The sequence below is a fragment of the Anabas testudineus genome, chromosome 17 (genome assembly GCF_900324465.2).
Source record: "Anabas testudineus chromosome 17, fAnaTes1.2, whole genome shotgun sequence".
Classification (NCBI taxonomy): domain Eukaryota; kingdom Metazoa; phylum Chordata; class Actinopteri; order Anabantiformes; family Anabantidae; genus Anabas; species Anabas testudineus.
Window position 1 is genome coordinate 10,478,462 of NC_046626.1, and position 24,541 is coordinate 10,503,002.

At 39.8% G+C, this 24,541-nt stretch overlaps 1 protein-coding gene across 2 annotated transcripts; it reads right to left on the bottom strand.

The window, feature by feature from the left end:
• Positions 1-6: 6 nt before the first annotated feature.
• On the bottom strand, positions 7-12,649 carry LOC113171801 (zonadhesin-like). Of its 2 annotated transcripts, XM_026374522.2 has the most exons (31): positions 12,396-12,649; positions 12,154-12,206; positions 11,961-12,035; positions 11,146-11,369; positions 11,000-11,072; positions 10,286-10,683; positions 9,219-9,729; positions 8,879-9,075; positions 8,406-8,795; positions 7,724-8,016; positions 7,073-7,338; positions 6,547-6,615; positions 6,195-6,332; positions 5,840-6,096; positions 5,662-5,746; positions 5,454-5,525; positions 5,084-5,218; positions 4,711-4,967; positions 4,526-4,610; positions 4,129-4,320; positions 3,896-3,991; positions 3,619-3,762; positions 3,051-3,307; positions 2,811-2,892; positions 2,619-2,714; positions 1,848-2,056; positions 1,597-1,753; positions 1,153-1,496; positions 619-748; positions 363-518; positions 7-222 (listed from the first exon to the last, which is right to left on the bottom strand). In XM_026374522.2, the coding sequence occupies exons 1-30, from the start codon at positions 12,470-12,472 to the stop codon at positions 376-378; spliced, it is 5,505 nt and encodes a 1,834-aa protein (XP_026230307.1). In that variant the 5' UTR covers positions 12,473-12,649; the 3' UTR covers positions 7-222; positions 363-375. The 2 variants fall into 2 exon arrangements, with proteins under 2 accessions (XP_026230307.1, XP_026230310.1); XM_026374525.2 differs by lacking the exon at positions 6,547-6,615.
• Positions 12,650-24,541: the final 11,892 nt, after the last annotated feature.

Genomic DNA, 24,541 nt, shown 5'->3' on the forward strand with positions numbered 1-24,541 from the left:
GTAAGCTTTCACGATGAGTAACTAAGAAGATAAGAAACTTCCAATTGACATTGTATTCTTGAAACACAGCTAAATAATAGAGGTGTAATAAATGTTTTACTACAACATACTCAAATGCAACAAATCTTCATCATCCATATTGTCCTGAACAACTGGAGGTGGTGTGAATCATCATTGGCACCGGTCATGTTTGACAGGTCAGTTTTGGGGAGTTTAGATTTCCTAAAGAAAAAAAAACAAACTAAATCAGCATGGGATTGCATGTGAGTGGTATTATCACTATGATGTTTTTTGTAAACTCACTACTATATATACTTGTAAACCTCCACAGTGTATGCGTAAGCGTTGTTTCTCATTCTTACATGCTTCTTATATTCACACTTTCCAGCTCTCTCCAAATTCTTGAACGTTCCTGGCTCTGGTACCATCTGGCTTCATCAGGTCATTCAACAATTGTCCATCAAAGTTACCACATAGACCTCCAACTTTCCTTTTATATATGTGTGGTAGAATGATCTCTGCAAGAATAACATCAACAGTGCAGCGTCACTTTAAGCAATTGACTTCCAGGACCACTGTTAACCCATTAACTTGTTTAATGAGGTGAAGATTAGTTACCGGCTAAGCTGTGTCCGTCATACTCTACTGAGAGACCAAAATCAGTCTTCAGGTAAATTCGAGAAGAATGCTCTTGGATCTTTAGACCAGCAGTCAGAGCAAGAGGAGTATTAATTAACCTTCCATCAACCTGGAGGGAAACGGAGACAGTGAGGTATTATTTTACTTTGTTTTAAACTTAATATGGTAGTGTTTTTTTATTTTTATATGAAACATTTAGAAAATGTAATGTTTATTAGTTATAAACAGTTTTATAATAAATCACAGCCACTGCCTAGACATGATCAGTCTTGAGTAGCGGTGTCTGGTTTTTGAATAGAGTATACTTTTGGAGTGTAGGAAATGATATAGATATGACATGGTGAAAAATAAAAATACCTTCAATAAGGTAAGAATAACAATTCATCTCAATGAATTAAAAATTAAAAATATTTACTTTAATTTTCTTTATTTTGTTTATCCAAAAAAAAAAAAAGTGTCAAAAGAAAATAAGATGGAAGCAACATGTTTTGTAAAAATGCCCTTTATACTTACGATCAACCTCCGATGTCTCTTAAACTCCACCGTGTGATTGTACACTCTGATCTTAAGCTGTAATCTGTGGTGTTGCTCGTGCTCTTCACTGTCATCATCTTCCTCTTCATCCCTCACAGTGAGGGCGTAGTCTTCTTCGCTGCTGCTGTCACGATGTTGCTGGCTATTATCAACCTCATCATCTACATTGCGTGTAATGATGCCCTCGACATAGACATCTGGCACGTTATTTGGCAAGTTGCTGGTCCGGACCAGCACATATGACTGCTCACCATCAAAGTCATGCTTCAGTTTGTCAAAGGTTTTATACTCTGGGTCGCCCTTGATAGTGCATTCACTGAAGGCTGTGGAGCAACAAGAATGGCATGATTTATAAATCAGTGAAGAAGAAATAACAGTTCATGTACACTGCAGAGGTACATTCAAGCCCTTACTGTACAGCACCTGTAGGCTGGCAATAAAAATTTCCCATGTCGTTTTGAAGGCAGACACCATTTCCATCACATTCATCTTTGTCAGCACAGTCTATCTTTCCCACACCATCGTCTTGCTCACATTCACATTTCTGACTGCAGTGATTGGTGTACCATGCTTCATTGAACTGTCGAGAGTGTTTTACAAAGTTTCAGGAATTTGAAAACCACATATGTATTACTTGTGCCATTCAAAAAGGGTTATTGTCAACTCTCACTCACTTGATGTTTGCTGCCATTCCTGTCCACACATCCACAATGTTGGATAGGCACACAGAACTGCACATGTTTCACAAAGCCATCATCACACACACATCCAGACACGCATGTGTTACTGTCACTGCAATGTGGTGGGCCATTTAAGTGTGTACAGGTTGGACTGCAGACAGGAACGCAAGTGGTGTAATGACTATTCTCTGGGCAAGAAGGTGCTGGAGAGAAAATTAGAGAGAAAATATGCACTTAGACATTAACATAAAAAAGTTATATGAAGCTGTTTCCTATTTTCCTATGGTCAATTCATATTGACCATAGGAAATTCATATTGACCATAGTATAGCATCAACTGGCAGCAGCACATGTACTAATGTTGTGCCCCTGCAGCTGTGCACACCAGTACGTTAGGAGTGTGACTGAGATATAGAAGAAAATTACATCCAACAACAAGTACAAGCAAAATCAGTGGTTTAAGAACGTATCGTGATTACAATGTTAAATACTGCGCTTTATTTTACTTGCATGTTTGTAAAGAAAGAAAAAAAAAATGTGTGAGATAAAGAGAAAAAATTTAAAGTTATGTAATAGTCAGTTTTTTTATCACTTAATTAATTACATTAATTCAATTCTTCATCAAAATAACATTACAAAAATGTTTGTAAATGTATATGCTATATAGTTCTGTATAGTTGGATTTGGCATCTCTAAATTTGTTGCTACCTCAAATTTACATACTGTAGAATTTTACATTATACAGTACTTCTGTGTATCACCCACCATTAGGAGTCAAGTCATTCACTTGAAGAAGCTCAGGACCATCTGTTGCAACTGGATCTAGTCCTACAGATGCAGTGTTCGTTGGTTTAACCAGATCTGTAAATACATGTCACAATCACATTCAGTCAGTTACTTTATATGAACATTAAATTATATTGTGTTTGCTATGTAGTAATAACTGTACTGTGTTACCTTCACACTGTCCATAATGAAGTGATACATCGTCTATGGCCACATCAGATTGATCATTTGAACGTTGCCCTTCAAAAATAATCTGAAATGATTGGCACAGCGGAATACTAAAACACAGTATGGACGTGACAGCTTACAGATCTTATGGGTTACATCACTGTTACTTGTAGTTGTAGGTACTACACTATTGGTGTGGTTTATCTTAACATAAGATAGATTAGGGAAAGAATCTGGTATAACCTGGAAAACTCCAGTGGCTGTGATGTCCACTTGAGCTAATTGCCACATATTCCCTTGGTCATTCCTCTTCCCCCAAACACCATCAGCCTGTCCATCCTGGTACAGATACACATCGAGGCCCATTGTGTCAGATGAGCCGTACATATGGTACCAGAACTGCAGACACAGAGGACCAGAGTCAGAACATCCAGAGCTGATGAGACGAGCTGTGTCTCCATGTGTAACGCTGCTGTCTTCAATGTAAAGGTAGTGTCCACCTGGATAAGAACATTAGAGCTTATGTCACTTCAAGTAAATAGAAATGTTCTGTTGATAAATAGACAGCAGAGATAAGATGCAAAATGATAATCCTTCCATCTCTTACCTATCTATGATCTTTTACTAATGTTGTTCTCTCATATATCTTTCTTTCTTTCTTTTTACTTTCCAAACAAAATAAGGATTTCTTTGGGATTGGATCCTGGAGGATTTATATGTAACTGTTTTGTGAAAGCTAAAGATGAAATGTTTCTTCCCCAAAAGGTTTTACAGATGTTGTATATAAAAAAATATATGTGACAGTGCTTACTTCCTGTTCCTGTTGTGTGATCTGAGGATGGTCCAGTCATTACTGTTGGAGAGGAACCGCTTTCCCTTTTCCAGTCAAAAGCATCAGTGGCCATTTGACTCCATTCACAAAGGTTTTGTTCAAAATCACAGTCCATTTGGCAGACTGAAAAATAACATTTATCATCAGCCTATCATACCATCACAAAAGAATAATGTACTTTTTGACAGGTTAATACAAAAATAGATAGGAGTGCAAAACACGGCTAGTGCTAAAATTATGTGTGCTACACTATTACCTGCATGTAGACCTGGTGATCTGTCGTTTATGATGTTACTTGTTACTTCCAGTAGAGGAAGCATGGTGGCATTTATAAAGGGCAGCTGAGGAGTGTCTGTGACCACAGGTTATATCATTATATTGTCATGGTATATAAAAGAATTATATACTTTTCACCAGATTAAAACCCCTATTAGACAGGAATATTAACCCTGCCATTGTAAAATTATGATTGCTAAAATATTATAATACCTGGAGGTTGATTTTCACTGCTGGTTGTTGCTTCCACTAGAGGAGGTCTGGAGGCATTCATAATGGGCAGCTGAGCAGTAACTGTGACCACAGAGGGCTCTGGGGCAACAGTGATTGGCACAGGGACACTATTAGGAGCTGTGGTGCTTTGATCAGGTTTAAGAGGTTGTGCTGTAACAATCCCATTCGAATCTGCAAGAGTGCAACAATGTTATAAAAAAATTCAATTCAATTCAATTTTATTTGTAGAGCGCTTTTTACAATTGACATTGTCACAAAGCAGCTTTACACAACCAAAGAACAGTACATGAACAGTAAATGTGTACAAATCATGAAATGAGATTGTCCCACAGCTTTCCAAAACTGTTAGTATTGTGTTAGTGTTTATTTGTCTTACCAAAGCAGGCACCATGATAAAGCCTCACATCATCTATGGCCACATCTGAGTGATCATTGGATCCTCTCCTCCCTTCAAAGATGATCTAAGTATCAATGTGGAATTCATTAGTAAGTTTTGCAGAGCATGTTATACAACACAGAAGGCTGGTTATCATCTGAAGTCGCAGAGTGAGCTTGAGTCACCTTAAAAGCTCCAGTTGTTGTGATGTTCACTTGAGCTAGATGCCACATATTCCCTTGGTCATTCCTCTTCCCCCAAACACCATCAGCCTGTCCATCCTGGTACAGATACACATGGAGGCCCATTGTATCAGCTGAACCGTACATATGGTACCAGAACTGCAGACACTGAGGACCAGAGTCAGAACATCTAGAGCTGATGAGACGAGCTGTGTCTCCATGTGTAACGCTGCTGGCTTCAATGTAAAGGTAGTGACCCCCTACACAAAAGGAAAAAAAGACCAACTGCACTTTCAAATATTCTGACCCTACGATATTTGCTTTTGCATTTGTACTTTATCTGTCATCAGTCATAATGTCACATATAGTTTATTACCACCAGTGTGGTCAGCTGAAGGCCCAGTCATTAGTGTGGGGGTCGAACCACTCTGCCATGTCCAGTCAAAAGCATCTGTGATCATCTGATTCCAGCTACAAAGGTCGTCGTCAAAGCTACAGTCGAGATTGCATACTACAGAGAAATATTTACAACAAATTATGATAGTTATATTGCGGTGCTTAAGCTACTTCCTAAAATATTAGACAATCTTTAACTTGAATTGTCAGAATTGACATCCAGTATTTGCTGCACTAGAGAGACATTTTATTATTATTATTATTTATTATTCATTATGTTAATTTGTAACCAAACAGCAGCTTTTTGACTTAGAAACAATTCAACCATAAAGTCTTCATGCTCACTTTACCTGGATGTGTGTGAAGGACTTCCTCTGTTGTGGAAGGTATTATTGTTCCACTAATCAGGCCAGGGAAGCTGTCTAAAGAAACAACAGACATAAGTTATGATCATAAACTGATTAGAAATGTGGACATTTACATGATGGTACAGAATTATTATCAGATTTACAGTATATTAAATTCCTATTTAAACCTCCTATTAGAGTTGAATATCACCTGAGCATGATCCAAAGTGGATGGAAATGTCATCTATAGCCATATCTGACTGAGCATTAGAGCCCCGAATTCCCTCTAGTATGATCTGACATGATTGGTAAGAGAGAAAAAGTAAAACAACAAATTAAGCCAGCATATTTTGGGTGTTGTATTGTCAGATGTATTGCGTAAGACTTACTTTAAATGGACCAGAGACATTTATGTCAATATATCCTTCATGCCATTCTGGTCCCCGGTTGTTTATTCTGGACCAGACCTTGGTAACTTTATTATCTTTTAGCATGTAGATATTGAGGGCCATGGCTGTGGCTGAACCATACATATGGTACCAGAAGTGCAGACAAAGTGGGCCGTCAGATTGGCACACCGAGCTTAACAGACGGGCTGAGTCTCCATGTGTTACACTAGTTCCCTCAATGTATATGTAGAAACCAGCTAGAGACATGGTGAATAGCACAATGAGGATGAATAAACCATGCAACAAAAGCCAGTGCAGCAACACAACAGATGTGTTTCCTCACAATGGGTTTTACCTCCAGTTGTGTGATCTTGGTTTGGCCCAGTTAGGTTTGAGGGGGTGGGTCCAGTATGTCTTGTCCAATCAAAACTGTCCTGAATGAGCTGCTCCCAACCACACAGATTTTTTTCAAAATCACAGTTCAAGGGACAGACTATAAAAAATATACACATAAACACAATAGAAATTGTAAATATGTACATTATACATTAGTTCATTAGTTAGTACATTAGTTATACCAGGATTAATCACCTGTAAGCAGAAATATATATATATTGTTATTGGTTTTTAAATATTATTGAATACAAATAGAAGTGTGCCCCTGATAATGCAAACCACTAAGCCTTCCCAACCCTCAATGCTCTTACAAGTCTGATCTGGTGTTGGCGAGGTAGGAGTTGTAGTGGTGGGAGAAGTTGCAGTGGTTGGGGGGTCAGCTGAAACGGGGGAAAAAAACAAAAAGCAAACCAAACAAAAAATGCAAATGAGTTCACCACCTAAGTTTTTTGGTACCCCTCACCCCCCGTGCTATATATTGTGTTGAGCCCCCCTCTCTTCATCTTAACCATCTAATAATTTAACCAACATTACTGCCAGAACAAAATAAAACCAAACAAGCACAGAAAAATACATTCAGGTGGTGCCCTAGGCAGTTGCCTAGTTTGCTTATGCAAAAGGCCAGTCCTGCAGTATAATCAGAACAATGAAAAGCAGAAGCAGAGACGAGTACAGGAGGTGTTCATGTTAGATGTAGAGCCAGTAAATCACCAAATTATATGAAAACATATTAAGGACTTAATCAGGATCAGTAGCATTACGTACATACATACATACTATACCCTCTTACAGATGAGAGTATATATCGTCAGCTCCATGTCTGATTCACATACTCACCACAAGCTGTGCCACTCTGCCAGGGGGGGAGCTCCAGTCCTGCAATCTGGCATGCTGCTGCATAGGACTTTAGAGATTCACATAGAGTGTACTGTTCACCATTTGTGGCACAGTAGTCATACACACAAGTACTGAGATAGATGCTTGGGTGAATGAGTTCATGGCAGGGCTTGAATGCATCTCCCAGTAGCGTGTAACACTCATTGTATGCTTCATCCTCTTCCTCAAGATCACAAACCCTTGGATCATTTGGATAGACAGTGCACCTGACGAGAAAGTTTAGGCAATGACAAACGGATCAAACCGCTTTTAAACTGTAAGACTTGAAAATAAGGTAAGGCTAAGTGATTTTGTGAATAATTCATGAATTGGTACTCATTATAATTCTGTAAATGTGATACACAGGTTAAGTTGTGAACTTATTGTATCTATTCAGCTAAGAATTAGCTAGTAATGGTAATTGTATATTTATCTACAATACAAGAAGGACTGTGACACTGTATGTGTGGTCTACACGTAAAACACATTATAACAAGACAGGGCTATATACTATAGCTGTACTAGTAGCTCTGGGACTATACTCTGGCACAGTGGTACATTGAGGTAACATTATTTACATTTGCTCTCACAAAATCTAGTAAAATTACTAACTCATTAATGTTCTGCACCCTCCAACTGTCACCAAACTCAAATGGCTCTGTAGCATTTTGGCCTCCTGGTGTTATGAAGTCATCACCCTGGTGTCCAGAGTAGGTACCACATAATCCACACAATTCATACTTGTAGTGCTCATCCACCTGCAAGAAGAGTCTGTTCTGCCCATCTATCATGAGTTGGAGGCCAAACGTTGTCTCCAAGGTAATATAATTATTGTTCAAGTAGATCTTCACTGAGCCAAATGTTCCATTGGTGACATAGGGGAGCCAGACGTGGCTGTTATTCACCTAAAGAGAGGACAGTTTAATCCATATTTCTAAACAGTAGTGAAAATGAATTCATTTTTAATACAGTTTGTGTATTTTTCTAAGCCATGGAAGGCAAACAAGTGACTTCCCCAAATGACCTCACCCAGAGTAATAATTGTCCCCAATAAACATCAGTGTGATGACACACTGATGAAGCAGTGACAGTTGATAATACAGAACAAAAACACTCATGAGACATTTTTGCAAAAACTGTTCGTCATGAGCCTTTTTGTTTTTACTTGGACTGTCAGGCTACGACTGTGTTTAACTGAATTACAGTTTTTTTAATCAATTGACATAAGCAGTTATTTACATTACATGCTAAAAAAAACTTGGTCTTTGGATACGACAAGTCTTTTCATGCTTACAGAGATCTCTCCACTTTGATTCAGCGTGAGGTTAAGATCTTCAACCTGCAGAGTTACAGCTTCCAGCTTGGACCGGGTGAAGTTCTGAAGGGGAGGATGTATGTTATGTCCTATAATAGCGAACTGAACTGAAGTTTCTCCTCCACACGTTGTAGTCAGTGTGTAACTGCAGCCTCCTTGAAAGTCATAAGCCATTCCGTCAAAGGTGATGTAGTGTGGATCTCCATACACACTGCAGGTGGCAGGCTTGAAAGGGAAGCAGCCTTTTACTCCATCCATGACCTTACAAACTTCGTCATGTGCACATTGCATTGAGGTGCACTGCATCTCATTATTACCCGTGCAGTGACACTGCTGCACACACTCTCCTTCCACAGTTGTTTCTCCTTTCTGAGCATAAACAGGACTTGTGTAAATACTTTGCAGCACTGTGGAAGTGAATAGGACACTGTTTTCCAATCTGCCACACTCACCTCGTAGTGTTTCCCGTTATACCAGCACCCACAGTCTTCTGTTGGGACACATTTCCCCCCACTGAGTTTGAATCCATAGTCACACTCGCATCTTTCCTCACAGCTTTCACAGGACCCGGATATGTCCATAATGGAGCACACCTCAGGACAGCCATTAGCACAGGAGTTGTAGTGGCTGTTTTCTCCACATTGAAGGGCTGATGGGGCACGAGAGAAGAGGAAATAGCAAGTGACTCTAGTGCTGCTATATTATTATAATCATGATTTGTTTACCTCTGTTTTCCCTCTTTTGATATTATAAAAAAGAGAAATGAATGCTGAAAGCAATAAAGCAACATACAGCAGAATGTGGAGTTCCTCCATGTGGGTACATTGACTCCAGCCTCTTGGCAGATATCAGCATAGGCCTGTAATGTCTCACACAGCACAGCTGGGTCACCATGAGCAGTGCACATGCTGACCACACAGCTCCTGTAGTAGCTCTCTGCCCCCAGTACTGATTGGCACTCAGCAAAGGGCCCAGTATTCGACAGGAGGCCTCCGCAGTATGGCTCACTGGCATACTCGACTTCTTGCTGTGGATCACACTGATGAGGGACTAAAATTGTGTCACATGAAGAGGCACCGTTGGGCTTGCGGAGGTCATCTCCTGTGAAGTGGTTAAAGTTACCGCACATGCCACAGATCTTACCAGCGTAAGTGGATGGCAGAGTAACGTGGACAGCACCGGTATTGTCATATGATACAGAAAGACCAAAACTGGTTTTCAGAAGAACACCAGCAGGGTTCCCCTTGATGTTGACAGTGCCACTTCTGATGTTCAGTGGAAGTTTCTTCCAGACCCCATTAACCTGAAGAAGAGCATAGGTGTCCTTTATGAACTGTAGGGAGCAATGTGATCAATATGTTGGGGAGGATTCTCAGTCATCCCGGTGAAGTTATTTGGAATTTGAGTCATGGCAACTGGACTTTCTTCTTGTCAGATCGAAAAAGTTTATGATTCATCCATGTTGCGTCTTTAGTGTGAGGACAGTTGTTTAGAGTCCACTTGCCATGACTCAACTTACAGATAAGAATTGGATTACTGTACATGGGGCTCTGGCATACTTGGTTAGTCTTTTTAGCTGTGTATGATGAGAAATAAGCATATTGTCATCAGATGTGATTGTCATATGGACAAACTGCTTTATTGTAGACTGCAAAGATAATGTCAGAGTGCCAAAAAGACAATATACTCTCATGGTTGCAGTTAAAAACATTAAATATGGCTTACACAAAACTGATCTGACTTTGTAAGACAGCATGATCTTAAAACGTGGTGAGAATAGTTTATACATATATACATCAGCACTTAATAGAGACAATAGCAAAAAATATTTGTCTATATTTGTCCAAAGGACCACTCACCACAACCCGGTAGGTCTGCCTTTTTAGCAGGGACACTCTAAATTCCCCTACGTTCACAGTGACCTGCTGGATGGTTGTCAGAGAAGAGTTCCTATCCTGCTCATTGGCCACTTCCACACTAAACATGGGCAGAGCCTCAGTGGGTGAGCATGTCTCAGCCAGCATGTAGTAGCAAGGGGTCATGAAGCGGAAAAGCACTCCATCAAAAGTGCTGCAGTCTGTGTGACTGTGTATGGTACAAGTCCCAGAGGTGGAAATCCCACTGGACTCTCCTCTTTGAGGACCACAAACGTGGCCCTGAGGGCACTGAGATGGAGAACAGGAGAGCTGGTCAGCAGAACACAGGCAGCGGGTGGATTCATCTGTCCATAGCTCAGTGTTCGGCTCACACTGGGGTCCTGCAGGGGATGTGAACGAATAAACAATTACTTTATTACCAAGACACCATGTTGCTGAAATACCAAAAGGCACCCTTAATAAATCATGTTCGGTGTCAGTGCTCGATGGATCACACCACAGTTTCTCAACCTTTTCTTAACTATTAATTACAGAAGTCATATATTTGACTTGCTGCCTTTACTAAATTTGTGAACAAAGCCTTTTCTTAATAAGATATCTTTATTTTATATCACCTTATATAAGCCATTGTTTCTCTCCTTGCTTTGTGTAACAAATGCATAACAAATATTCTAACAATATAAAACAAATACTCACCACATGAACCTCTTCTTACACCGATCTGTTTAAATGTGACCTCTCCTTCTGCGGACACTTCTTCAAGTACAACCTAATATGAAAAGTGTATAAATACTGTATATATACAATATTTTAATACCCCCTTTGCATTTGGATAATTTTACCTGTGTTGCTGGTTCAGTGATATTCAGAGGGACAAACACTTGTCTCCATGAATCTCTCAGATAGGCAGGAGAGGTCCAGATTTCTACCAGACCAGCACTGCTCTTGAGCAGAGCTCGAAGTTCTGACCCATTAGCTGCAAATGGGGCCAGGTACCAAAACTCTAGACAGGCCTCGCCCTCCAGCCCCAATGGGCCACTTTCTAACAAACTGACTGCAGCGTCCTCTGGAAGTGAAACAGATAATCACATAATGTAATATGTTAGACTCTGTCAGAGTCATCATAGGTATTAATTCTGTTCTGGTGTGACACCTTTCTTAAAAAACATTTTAATACTCAATACTGTCTGACTCGTGATCACATAATGTAATGAGTAGACTAATCTTGAACCATGCAAGTTAGGAATGGACTATTATGATGCTTTATAATTTCACACCACACCATTTCCTTTCCTTTGTTATTGTAATTAAACTAGAAATATGCCAACATCTGTTGTCTGTTGTGGTCAAGTGAAAGCTCTCTGCTTTGACTGCCACTGGGATAACACCCGACTATAAAAGATTATTAGCCTGCGTGGCTGGCACCACAGCATCGATACAGTCTGTAAATTAAAACACATCTGTGGACCATTGAGCCAGATCCCTTCCAAAAGGGGTGGGGCAAAATTAGCAGTCTAGTAATCTCTTGGTGTCAAAGTAAATTTATTACTGAGCTGAACTGTAGCCTGGCTTGATGACTTAACACATTTGCCTTTCTGTTTCATTGTAAAGTTAGTTTATCACTATTCTTTTGTGCAGTGAATGTTTTCTCCTTTACCTGTTCTTTGTTGTGTCCTTGTCCAGTCACAAATCAGATGTGTGTGTGTGTCGTAGGAACACTGCGTAACATATTCTATACAAGAAAAAAAAGTAGTTTTGTTTCTGTGTCTGTATATGTATGTTCATTACCTTTTGGGCAGTGATAGCAATTACTGAGGATCTAGAGGTCATCTAGAGGAAATGCTTCATACCTGAACTTGTCCTCCAGTCGGGTAAAGTAACTAACATCATCTCGTCGTCACCCCTGACATAAGAAAAGAATAATAAAAAAAAAAAGTAATTCAAATTAAATTGAAATGTCTAATTGACTTAAAAAACAAACACAAACCTCCTTCAATTCCCACTTATTACAATAAATACCAGCAGCATAACAACATTTTAAACAACATAGCTAAACTTCGACAGGTACATGTTGAATTACTTGGAGACGCACCTGCACCGAGTCCCTGTTTGAGTTAGAAGAAGTAGCGTCACCGGGACCAACAAAGCTGTGCGGATGCTTCCAACCATGGCTGATCCCTTAGCAGCAGCTCCTCAGCTGTTCTCCCGTTGCTAATACTCTCAGTCTTTGATGAGTTGAAGAATGAATGGTGAGTGGTAACTGTTGCAGAGGCTCTGTGGAAACAAAGCGCACAGTACTGGACCCTTTAACAGAGATGTGGGCCGTCCTGTGAGCAGAGTTAGGCACATTTATACATGTAACTCCCACCACCTAAACAGGTAACCTCAGCAGTGGGTGGAGAAAGACAGGGGGACAGGAGGACATGAAAGAGGTTGTACTGAGTCTGTGGTGTAAAAATACTATAAAAGTGACAGTAGCAGCTAATAGAGTTACAGTAAATGGTGATAGGTATGGTCAGAGTTCAGTGTTGTGGAGTCATAAAAGGCAGCGAGAGCAAGGTAAAATAAAATATGAAAAACTGAACTGATTAGTGAAAAAGGTGACGTGTTGACAACAATCGTATTAACAGTTTCTTCTGAGCGTTTCCTATGAGAATATGAGCTCTCTACTGGGAAAGATAGGACAGCAGTTTGTCACCGTGACTAATGATAAATTAAACACAGACAAAGGAAACGTGGCCTAATTTTCTAGAAGATTATGAGAAATTGAAAAGCTTTGTTTTGAGGCCCCTTTATTCTGGCATTTAAGTTCACTTAACATGCTGCAAATTCCAAAGAAAAGCCAGATGGAAAATACCAAACGTTCATTCAACAACCATTCAAACACTGTACAGGTTGCAAGAAGGTAAAAAGAGACACTCGACTCTAACGTAGTGTTGTATTTTGCTGTCATTGACCAAACATACTAATAAACCACGTGTTAATAATATTGGCGTTTTTAAGATAAAGAATTGTGCAATATTCTTGGAACTCACCTCCGCTGTTACAACCTGTACTTACAGTTTATTAAATGTGTGTAGAGTCAAGCTACTGACCGGGCTCCTGCACACTTGCATCATCAGCCAATGGAAGTAATTACAGAAGTACCTTTAACTACAGAGATATTAGTCTGTTCTGTTTAATCGAAGCTGATGATCCTCGTGCAGTGAAAGAGTGCCAGGACAATTTCCTCCGCAGATTAGGCTAAGCCTCTATTTCCATCACAATTAGCACATTAAGCCAAAATAAAAAAAAGGGCCTTCAAAGTGTATCAGCTTATTCAATCTATGTTCCTCAAAAAAATACACAGGACATGTGTACGCCTGATAATGTTGTAAAAATCATGCTTCAAGTAGCTGCTACAGTATGTCGAGTGCATGTCAGCTAGATAAAGGCACATACTTTTGAGAACTTGTAAACAGGTGATAAGGCATTGTGTGATCCACCTATTGTCACATTCTTTAAACCCTGTCCGCATGTGTCAATAGGGAAGGTGGACTCCAAAACAAATATTGGAGCTCTTTAAAAGTGTCCATCCTAGAAAGAGGCCTCTATTAGGGATTTGCAAAGTACTAACTGCAGATCCAGGTGTGTAAAAAGTATCTTCATGGATCTTAGACATGATTTTTCTAGTTGTTGGCTAAGAAAAGGTAATACTGATATAATCTACAGTTATCTGAAAATACAACACCCTAATTTATTAACAGCTAATACGGTTTTATTTCGATGTCGAGGGTGTGTAATACCTGCTACACAAAGTTTGTTTCCTATAAACTGACCACAGAGAGGTCTGTAGACAGAGGGGGGACTGTTTGGGGAACTTTTAACAATAAAGTAAAATGTATGGTTCCACAGTGTCTAGTCAAAAATCAGTATTTACACTACAAGGCCGCTCCACACACAGCTATGCAAATATATCATTCACTTAGTTACTGATTGCCTTTTACTACACGTGTACTCAGTGCAGTATCACTCTAATAAATGTGGGAACTTGTACAGTTATTTAAATAGACAGATGACATGTTATTTATATTGGTGGGTTCTACAGCAGGGTCACGAGCGGCCAAGGCTCACTGACGTGTATGGGGACTGAAGCGTAGCCCGTCAGGTCCAAACTCACAGAAGAGCGACTGTAGCACAAATTGCTGAAATATTTAGCCAGCATTAATCTTATGCTGTGTTTTATTGCCAATGTTTTATTGCCAATGAAGTTAGTCACCAGAGTTCCAGCTAGAGCGGCAAAGCCCATACACTACGTGGTAACCTTATCAATTATCATGTAATTATGTTGAAATTAAAATATGACATAATCAGAAAGTGCTGCACAATTACATACCCAGAAATCATTAACCCATTTTTGTCTTCTTGCATGTCTTCATCCAACAAATAAAAGGGACATGAGTTATGAACCTCGCCCACAGGAAGCCGGATGCTTTGTCCAAAGCAATGTGCTGTGGATCTTTTCCAAAGATAACTGGACTGCAGATGCCCTGATCCATGACTAACAGTTAATAAACCTGTGTTTGCCATTTCCATCTCCTGTTTGTCACTGTCCTCTGTGTCACAGTTAAAAATAGAACCCCACAGTAAGCAAAGAAATTTTATTAGGAAGTGCTCTGTTTAGGAGAGTGCGTCATTAAATGCTGCATGGCACAGATATTAACTAAGCAAGTAACAGATTTTGCCATGCATGAATAGTTTGTAATATCTTCCAGTGATTCGACACGTGTTCTTCAAAATGTACCTGAGCGAGAGTCGAGGGGTGTAGAGGTCGGTATCCTTAACATATACACGTGTCTAGATGTTTGAACAGCTTTGAAAACCCCCTCAGCACTCGGCTTTAATGTATCGGAATAGGTAACATTCATTCACTTATCTTAGTGGAAAAGCAGAGTTTGTTTGTTTTTGTCGCCAACAATTCATTTTGTCACTTTTTATGTGAACATATTCATAAAAAATAACTCCCCAGCTTTTTACCCCAAGCTATGTGGCACTTCTGAACAGCAAGAAACACTTGGTGACTTGCATTGTGGTACGGTTGGATGAGCTGATGAGCTATTTCTGTTTTGAGCGGAATCTAACCTTTGTCATGACACAGTTCATCACCTGGACCTTTTTTCCTGTGGCCCTAAGTAAAAGAACTCTACATGTTTAAGGCCTGAATCTCGGGAAGCTGTACCCCACCCACACATCCTACTCTGAGCACCTCTTCAACCCTTTTGTCAGAGTTCAGTTTATACTAAGCTTGCACCCAAAGGTCACCTCTGCTGAAAAAAAAAGAAAGAAAAGAAAATCAATCCACAATGCAACCTTTCATCTATGAATAGGTCAGTCAGTGGCATATGAAAATCTTGTCTGTCTTTTCTACGCATTGCTTGCATCTTCACAGTCTGCAGTCCCTGGAGATGTCCTCAGCTGCAGCAGCAGGTCAAGGTCACAGTTGATAGATAACAGTGGGCAAGACAGGGCAGACACTCGGCTGTGCCTTATGTCAGAGTTTTAGTACTCGATACTTTTATTGAGCTCTCATTCGTATACGTGTAACCTTCCCTTAGAAGTGAGAATTAAATGAGGACAACTGGGATCATGCTGCTTTTTCTCTTTGCTGTCGGAGACACTGTCAAATGATTCAATGTCGGGTCAAGGTCATAATAGATGGAGACCAGTATGAAAGCGGGCCAGACAGTGGACTCAGGTTTTAAAAGAAATCTTAGAGTTTTTCTTTGGATGGCCTATTTCTTTAGTCTGACGAATATAAATAGCACTTTTTGTAGCAGTGAAGTGTATGAATGTCTGGCATTTCTGAACTCTGCACGTGATTTCTCTTCAGCTCCTTGGAATTTCATAGTTGAAGTGATAAATTACATCAGTGCATGAATGTTGCGGACCTTCGTAGCTTCTTATGTGGGTCTATAGGTCTATAGGATTTTAAACCCATGGACTAATGGCATCGTTTTACACGAGCTGTCATTCATAGTGTGAAATGCTGGGAAATGACCTATTTTCATTGAGGTTTTTACAATAAAGGCTTCGCATTAAAAGGTGAAAGAAAGCAGTGGAAGCCCCCTCCGCAGAATTTAAAGTAGGTAAGGTACTGTATAGGTTAAACCAATCTCCTCATTCGGCTGAAATAAAATAATTTTATCCAAACAAATTAGGCTTTGATGTGTAGCTCCTGTTTAATATTCATTGAATGATTTGACTTGCCAAAGCATTTCTTAATTTCACAGGGACAAGTCAAACTTGTTAACATTTCACCCTCAAGCTTCAAAAGTGAACAAGTGTTTGTAAAGCAATAAAGCAGTAAATAACCTCGGCCTCATTCCAATTATTATTACAATAAACACCCCCCCATTTTACATTTGTTGGTTTTTGGATAAGCTGTCTCTTTAACAACGCTGCTTACTTTTCTTCTCCATTCTACTTTACAAGGTCGCGAGCTGTCCTCCCCTTCCTCTCTGCTACTTCCTCGCATCACACTCCGTCGACAAGTTTCCGTGCAATCTTTTTGCGGGTGTTTTCATAAACACATGCTGACTTCTCTTTCCGCCGCATGGTTGCTAAACAGGTTGTTTAATGAATACAGGTGCTGTGGTTCTGCTCTGCCTATCAGGGAGACACAGTCAATACTGTAGGCAAGCTGCGTTTAATTCTTTTTGTCAACGCTCTGTGTGAGGCAGAGAGGGGAACTTTCCCCACCCACTACATCCACCTAACGGAGGCAACCACCACAAATAAAGAGTCACATCATAATGCATGCAAGTCTCTATTTGTATTTAAGGCTGCACGTTAGAAAAGGCTGTTTTACATAATGTCAAAACTTGAGGCGGTTTGGAGAGTCCAAGTATTCATGTGCTTTATTTAAGCTATTCCAACCCTAAGGCAGTCTTTAAATTGCTCTGCTCATTCTCTGCAAGCCACATTCATGAGGACACTTAATACATACTAGTGGAGCAGAACGCTAACGTCATTCCGTCCTTTCACCAGGAGGTGGCACTCTGCCTCCTTCTGGAAAATGTGAGCTCCACCAGGGTTAAGTTTTGGAAAGTTTACCATTTAGACCATGTTATAAAAAGCGTGCTGTAGACTTTAAGCCACTGGTGGAATTGTTTAGTGATAAATTGATTATTAATTTTACATTTATGGAAGGGTACTCCGATGCATGATGTAAGCAATGATAGTGATGTAATTACATTTGGACGTGGATTGCCTAAAAGGTTTTATCTGAGAAGAGCTCTGCCAGGTCTGTCATGCCCATAGACCTCACCCAAGAACAGATAAAAAGAATATGAATTTAATTATGATAACAATTGATTTTGCTATCTAGCCTGTTAAATCAAGATAATTCTCATTTGTGAGGTCTGATAAGGATTTTTTTTTCTGGGTTCAGTGATTCTCTCAATGATAATCCCTGTGCCAAGCTACAATACTCTGGCAGACAGTGGCCCAGTGTCCTGTCTCCCCTCAATTAACTTCTAACTGCTCCCCATTACACGCTACAATGAGACACGCAATTTCATTACCTCACACAGGCCCATCAGCGCTACTAATTGTTTTTCTTTTTCTTTTCATTTTCACTATCCGGGGAGCGAGTGTGAAGATATTCCATGTTCAGAAGTGTGTACTGGCTGCTTATTGGTGCAATAGTGAACAGAGCTGGGGAGTTAGTCTGTATAACCTTCAAAGGCCAGGAACCTGAAGTACTCTCCAACACTTAATTCACAATCAACTAAAGGTCAACACAGACACACATACAGAGTGGCTGCAGTTTACTGAGCTAACTGGCCAGTGTCACTGTACAACAACATATTATTAGCCGGGTTCTTCTTGAATTCTCACTCCCACCAATGCTAATGGTAAATTTAGCATATTCCCTTTGAAATGCTGTAGTAAGTATACAGTATCAAAATATTGATGTGTGCATTAACATATGGACACATATGGACATGTGTAACTACCTTTACTCAAAACTGCAATCTTTCCCTATCCATGACCAAAGTGTTTGAGTTTCCTAACCCAAACCCTAACCACAGATGGATCTCTGGATGTGAACCTAGTCTTGTGCTCTTCATCCCACCACACCAACCACCTCCATGGTGATTACAGTGCACTTCTTGAGTGTAGTGCATCAATCTTTCATTTAAACAAAGGCTTCTGAGCCGACTTAAAATAAAAGGTTTCTACATGACTAACGTCTTAATCATTTGCTTCCACTTGAGGGCAGTAGAAATAAGCTCTAACTGCTCCATTTAAATTTCTTTGGTTCAAATGTTAGCAAGCCGTTGCTTTACACATCTGGCACAAGTAGAGTATGGTTATGTTATGTCATTTATAGATGCATTTGCAAATGTAATTTAGGGCGGCTGCACTTCAGGAGATACATGGGATCGGTGGTTCAATTCCCGGCTCCTCCTGTCATGTGTTGAAGTGTCCGTTGGTTAAGATACTGAACCCGAAAGTTCAGTATCGGGTTGATCTCTGTGAGTCAGGTCAGCTGCATGGCAGCTCTGCCTTCAGTGTGTGTGTGCTTGTGTGTTCAAATGGGTAAATAAAAAGCATTTGTCGAGGGGCGGTGTGCACTGTCCTTTCACTGAAAACAGTTGATTAGTGCAAACCAGATATGGCACCGACGACAGCTGTGAGGGTGAACAAAAATAGTTTGAGGACATAAAACCAAAACAATGAATTCTCTGAGCTTAGTGGATGTACAGAAATGGCTTAAAATTCAGAGTTTATTGGTTTACATTAATAATACTGGAAAAATATAGCAGCTAATAAAGTATTTTGACATTTGTATTTGAATTTTTCTACACAACTGAAGTGTAAAGATCTTTACGAGCACTGATGATGTAAGAAGAATGACATCAGCGCCCCTGAGAGAAAACAGAGAAGCCAAGAGCCAGGAGGACCGAACTGCCTCTTCTTGAGTATTAATAATGCAGGATGTTGTGCATGTGAGCAGCAAGTGGTGATGTCACACACGGCAACCTTCTTGCACTGGTTCCCCACGATGAAATAGTCCTGCTTAAATAGTCACACATCACAGGTTGCTATTCAAAATACTGTGTTCCTCAAAGTAAAAAAATGAAAACGCAGGATGTCAGAGATTAAATTCCATATTTCTTCCGTGGCCCCCTCATGTTTTCCTTCCTAGCCTCAGCCCGCCACAGCTCTCTACCTGTTCTTCTCCATATATGAGCTGAATTGAATCAAATGCATCCAATTGAACGTGCCCCAATGACTGAGATGTGAGGCAGGGTCTCCTGTCTCAAACTGAAATAGTTTCGGTTGTGCTATCCAGGATTTGATTCGCTCACCCAACCAGCCGAGACCAGTTGGTGATGAGGTGCTGGTCTCCAACAGAGCTATAAAAATCACATCCACGCTGTTTCACCTTAGCCGAGGCATACAGCTACTACACTGAGAGAAGGAGGCATAAAAAAAAAAAAAGAAAAAAGAATGACAAACAGGCTGAGAGACCGAGAAAGAGAGAGAGAGAGAGAGATAAGGGGCTTCAAGCAAAATGGTTGCCTGCCCAAAATCCTGTGCAGTGGAGCATATAAGAACAATCAAAGCTTTCCAACACACACTCAGACACACACACACACACACACACACACTTTCTTTGTACAGCTTCTTAGTTGTGCCGTAGTTCCTTTATGTGTTTCACTTTCTTTTTCTGACTACTTAAAACAAGCGGCTGTGTTCTGTAATGGTCAGCCAGTTCGATTAAGAGAAAAAGCACCTTCATTTAATTTAACTTAGCTCTGTTGGATCTAAGAAAAGAGTAAAAAGATAAAAACCTTTGATATTTTAATTGCGAGTGATCTGCATACAATCAAACAGCAGCGTATTAGTGTCTTTATGTACGTCCTGACAGGAAGAATAAACCTATCTTGCTCCATTTCTGTAAAGCAACCACGCACAAAGGCAACCTCGCAAACCCTCATTATGTTTTGAAGATTCATCTTCGCCTGCAGCGCCCAACCTGTGCATATTTTCGCTCAACCTAGCTGAAACGCCGAGTAGCTGCAACCGAGTAGAAAGGGCCGCATTTGAATGTCAACCGTCAAATATCAGAGAAGCTACAAATGGCACGGCAACTTTGTCAGCATCGTAAAGATACACATTATCTCAACGCGGAGAAACGGCGATAAGGCGAAGAAAAGTCATGGGAGTTTTAATCATGATATTTGGGATTAGACCTGGGAGCTGAATGGCATTAATCTGAAGTAGCTTAATGCTTCTTTGAATGCAAAATGAACTAAATTCAGAAGCCATGCACTACATAAAGAATTAGCATGGCAGTAAGTATGTGTTAATAATCGATGCACTGCTTTATTTATGCAAATACTAGCTAATTTCTAATTATCTGAGTGGGTGCATGTTTGGAATCTTTTTTTAATTATCGCCTCAGCGTATTACTAACAGGCTCCGTCCATAGCTACAGATGGTAATGAGGTAGCTGCAAAGTACAGTGAAGGGTGAGATGCTGCAGCACCAAAAAAAAAAAAAAAAATCGAGCACAGTGATGTACAGTGTTTTAGACATATCAGATGTTTCAGAGTACATCATTATCAGACCCCACCACTAACTTGGAGCCAGAGCTGCCATTAAGAATCAGAATGAGCACTGTGAATGAAAACTCACCGCGTTTCTGAACAGAACAATCCTCATCTTTTGGTTCACCATTCAGAGTTGTTACAATGGTTTGCTTTATGCTTGCATCAGGCTTGATGGGCTAAGAAATGCTGTTACTTCCTTGGAGGTCTGGTTGCCATTTTCAGTACCTGTGTGTGTGTGTGTGTGTGTGTGTGTGTGTGTGTGTGTTTACTCCATTGGCTTAGCATGCACCATCTTTGCATTACTGGGCAAAAGTTACCTGACCCTCACTTTTCTGATGCAACGTGTGTATTGATGCACAGATGAACAGGAGTTTGCTGTTGTCTCCACAGGACCCAAACACTGACAGGAGGCAGGTGCACCCTCACCTAGTCGATAAACAATCTGAGCACCACAAAGGGACAATAGCCACTATTCTATTGCCCATCCAGCAAACATGTCCTTTTAAAATGTCAAATGAAAAAGCTGTTGCAAGGGTGCAGTGTTCTATTGATTCAAAATGGGCTCATCATCTGACCACTATGACCAATTCATGGACTCACTCTATCTTGGATACAAAGTGGTGAACGAAGTCCTGCGGCTATTAAAGAAATTGCAGAAAAACACATTGAATCTTTAAAGTCTTCCTTTGTGTGTATGAAATGCAGCAAAGGAAACAACACCATGAAATATGCAGTTCTTGAAAACTATGGACGGAGCTATGAAGGCCGAGGGAGGCTTAATGGTGTGTTCACACGTAAAGATACAGAGTAGCTGGGAGTCTGGCCTCTCATGAATTTGATGTGTCTAATGGTATGTTGTGTTCAACGTGTAATTTACATATTCTGCTCTGACTGGGCAGGTGTTTTCTCATCTCAATCCCATTGCCACACACAAACAACGGTTTGTCCGAGTAACTAATGTTATGTAAAAAGTTATTTCTTAAAAATCTAGGAAGCCAAAGATGGGGATGCTTTTTCTCCATTTATTTATTTATTTTTTTCAAAAACAAAATGTTTTGGTTTCTGCACAAATCAAGATCAGATATTCTCGAGGACAAAATTGTCTGTGCACGTTTCAGTGATATTTGCGAGTATTTTTACGTTAATTGTGAACAAAAGATCATTATGTTAACACGTGGACGTAATTGGGTTGCAGTTTGCAGTTACAAAGATGTATTTGTGATTGCAGTTTAGCTGTATAGGAACTTAATTTTCTGTTGTTTAAATGTGTCAAGCTCCACAGGGGACGCAGCCCAGCAAAGCCTGGTCTCATTAACATTGAATAGCAACTGTTGCTGCCCCGGCTTTTTGAATCTCTGTGTGTTAAGGGGCTGTATATGGGGAAAAAAAAAACATCTCTGCAATAGTTTCCATCAACAATCAACACAGACTCAGAAATAGCCATGTAAATAAGTGATGGACTGCAGTGAGTGCAGATCTACAGAATTCATATTTGAAGCCAGTATGAGTGCGGATTATCAGGTTTAATACTCCTTCTGCGGAGCTTGACCTGATGAAACCTTCGTATCTGATCAAGCAGAGCCTTGTTATCCCTTCAGTAGCCTTCGACCAACAGTCCATCTACCGTTCTTCACATCATCTCTCATTCTCGACATCTACAGTATCACCCCTCCCCCATCCGTTCCATCCCCCCTCTTCTATCCGTATGCCTTTCCATCCCACCACTACATTATCTTTGCCTCAATGTTTTGAGCCCTATAGTCTCAAAACATGTTTCCTATATTTCCCCAACATAAAAAGGAGAAAATGTTTGTGCATATTAAATAATTACATTATATTATCATATTAATAACAATACATAATTAGCACATGCTAAACCAGTGATTGTTAAACACACTTGTACATTTCACATTTGCTCTTGTTTGTTAGATATTAACCATTGTTCTCTTAGTGGACAGAATATGTTCTGTATGAATTGTTACCAGGGAGGTTGATAGGTGTTGTGCACAGCCATCTCACACAAATACCTTTCACGGGTCACTCCCCATCCATCTGGAACATGTTAACTGAGTGGACAGGAAAGTCTAGACATGATAAAACTATGATTAAGGTATGGTTAAGGTCATTCAACAACACTACACATTGTAAATAGAGAAAAGTCCAAGGTCAGATAAAAATGTCAACATAGACTTATAGTAACAGATGGACCTAGAGCATAGAATAAAACTTTCAATGTCATTCACAATCCCACATTGATTGTCATCACACTGCGACTAGGTTCATCAGCACTGAATTTTGAAACTCAATGAAAAAATAATGAAGGTGAAAGTAATTTATAAAATATTGAGTTTTTTAAGAGACATGTAAAGAGAGTTATTTCATTTTTTTGTTTTGTTTTGTAGTTACTAGTATCATAAGAGCTGCGCCTAGAGCTGTCGCTGCACCCTCCCAGCTTTTTTCAGAAAGAGAGCAAGTGGGTTTGGATACTTGTCACAAGTTTCAGAACTGTGCCAGCAGATCGATGTTAAAATGATTTCTAATGGCAAATGCTTTGTATCGCAGACATCATAAAATCTGTCAGGAATCATAAAAACTTGCAGTAATTTACTTGAGTAGTAAAGCACTACATAGTGCATATACTGTCCAGATCATTCAATAATATGACTGACATGCAAATGTACTGAATTACATTAGCCCCATTGTTCTGCAATACAAATCCTATTTAGAGAGGATATTGTTGGGAGATGGAAGGAACATTTTAAAGGATCGTTTTAACCTGACTAACGTGCTTTCTGATACGGAGACAGTGATGGAGCATTGTAGTGGCAGGTCCATGTTTTATCATTTTTACATTAAATAAATTAAATACATACTGTATGTCAGTGGGTAAAGTATTGCAGCAGTCAACATTCATGTTTGTACGTAGCATTTTGTCACTAAATAAATGACCACCTCTCACTGATAATAAAGGAAAAAGCTTATGTGTTTTATCTCGCCTTGTCTCGCCCCTGCTAGTTTATTTTTCTGTCCCTGCTCTCCCTCTCATTATCACTTCATTAGTTTCACCTGCGTTTTCCCTCTGTTCACTTACCTCCAGTCTAACATGCTCACCAGCCTCCTTTTATAAGTCCCCTTCTCACTACATTAGTTGCCAGTTAGTTAGTAAGTTAGTTAGTAGCCACTCTCTTTGGGTTTGTTTGTAGCTGTTTTCCTGACCTTGTTTATACCTGGAATTGAACCTTACTTATCCTTTGGATTATGTACCTTTGCATTTGTCTTGTGAGTTTTGTTTTCTTCACTTAAGCAGTGATTTTTCTTTTGTAACTTTCCACTGTGTTCTTGGTTGTCCCTCTGTGTTGGTTTTTTGCATCTCTGGTTTTAGTTGTTATTTGTCTTTTATCTCTTCTTTGCTGCTTTGTTTTTATTGAAACCCTTTTGTGTCTGTCATTACTGGGTCCCCTTGTGTGAGAAACCCCCCTTTTTCTGTGTCAGGCTACTGCCACTGCTGCAGCCTATTTGACTTTTATCTAAAGAAATAAAAGTAATAAAAAGTACTTCTAATGTTTATGCTATTACTGTATGTGAAGACTATAATTTTCTTCCAGACTATTTAGAGAAGTGGTATATTTTAATG

Bases quoted from the DNA above. Each gene is read 5' to 3' on its own strand.
- LOC113171801 (XM_026374522.2), bottom strand. From the start codon at position 12,472: ATGGTTGGAAGCATCCGCACAGCTTTGTTGGTCCCGGTGACGCTACTT. The intron at 8,017-8,405 runs GTAAGCATGAAA...TCCTCTCTTTAG, and splicing joins ATCAAAGTGGAGAGATCTCT to GTGAATAACAGCCACGTCTG. The intron at 7,339-7,723 runs GTTAGTAATTTT...CTTTCTCGTCAG, and splicing joins AGGGTGCAGAACATTAATGA to GTGCACTGTCTATCCAAATG.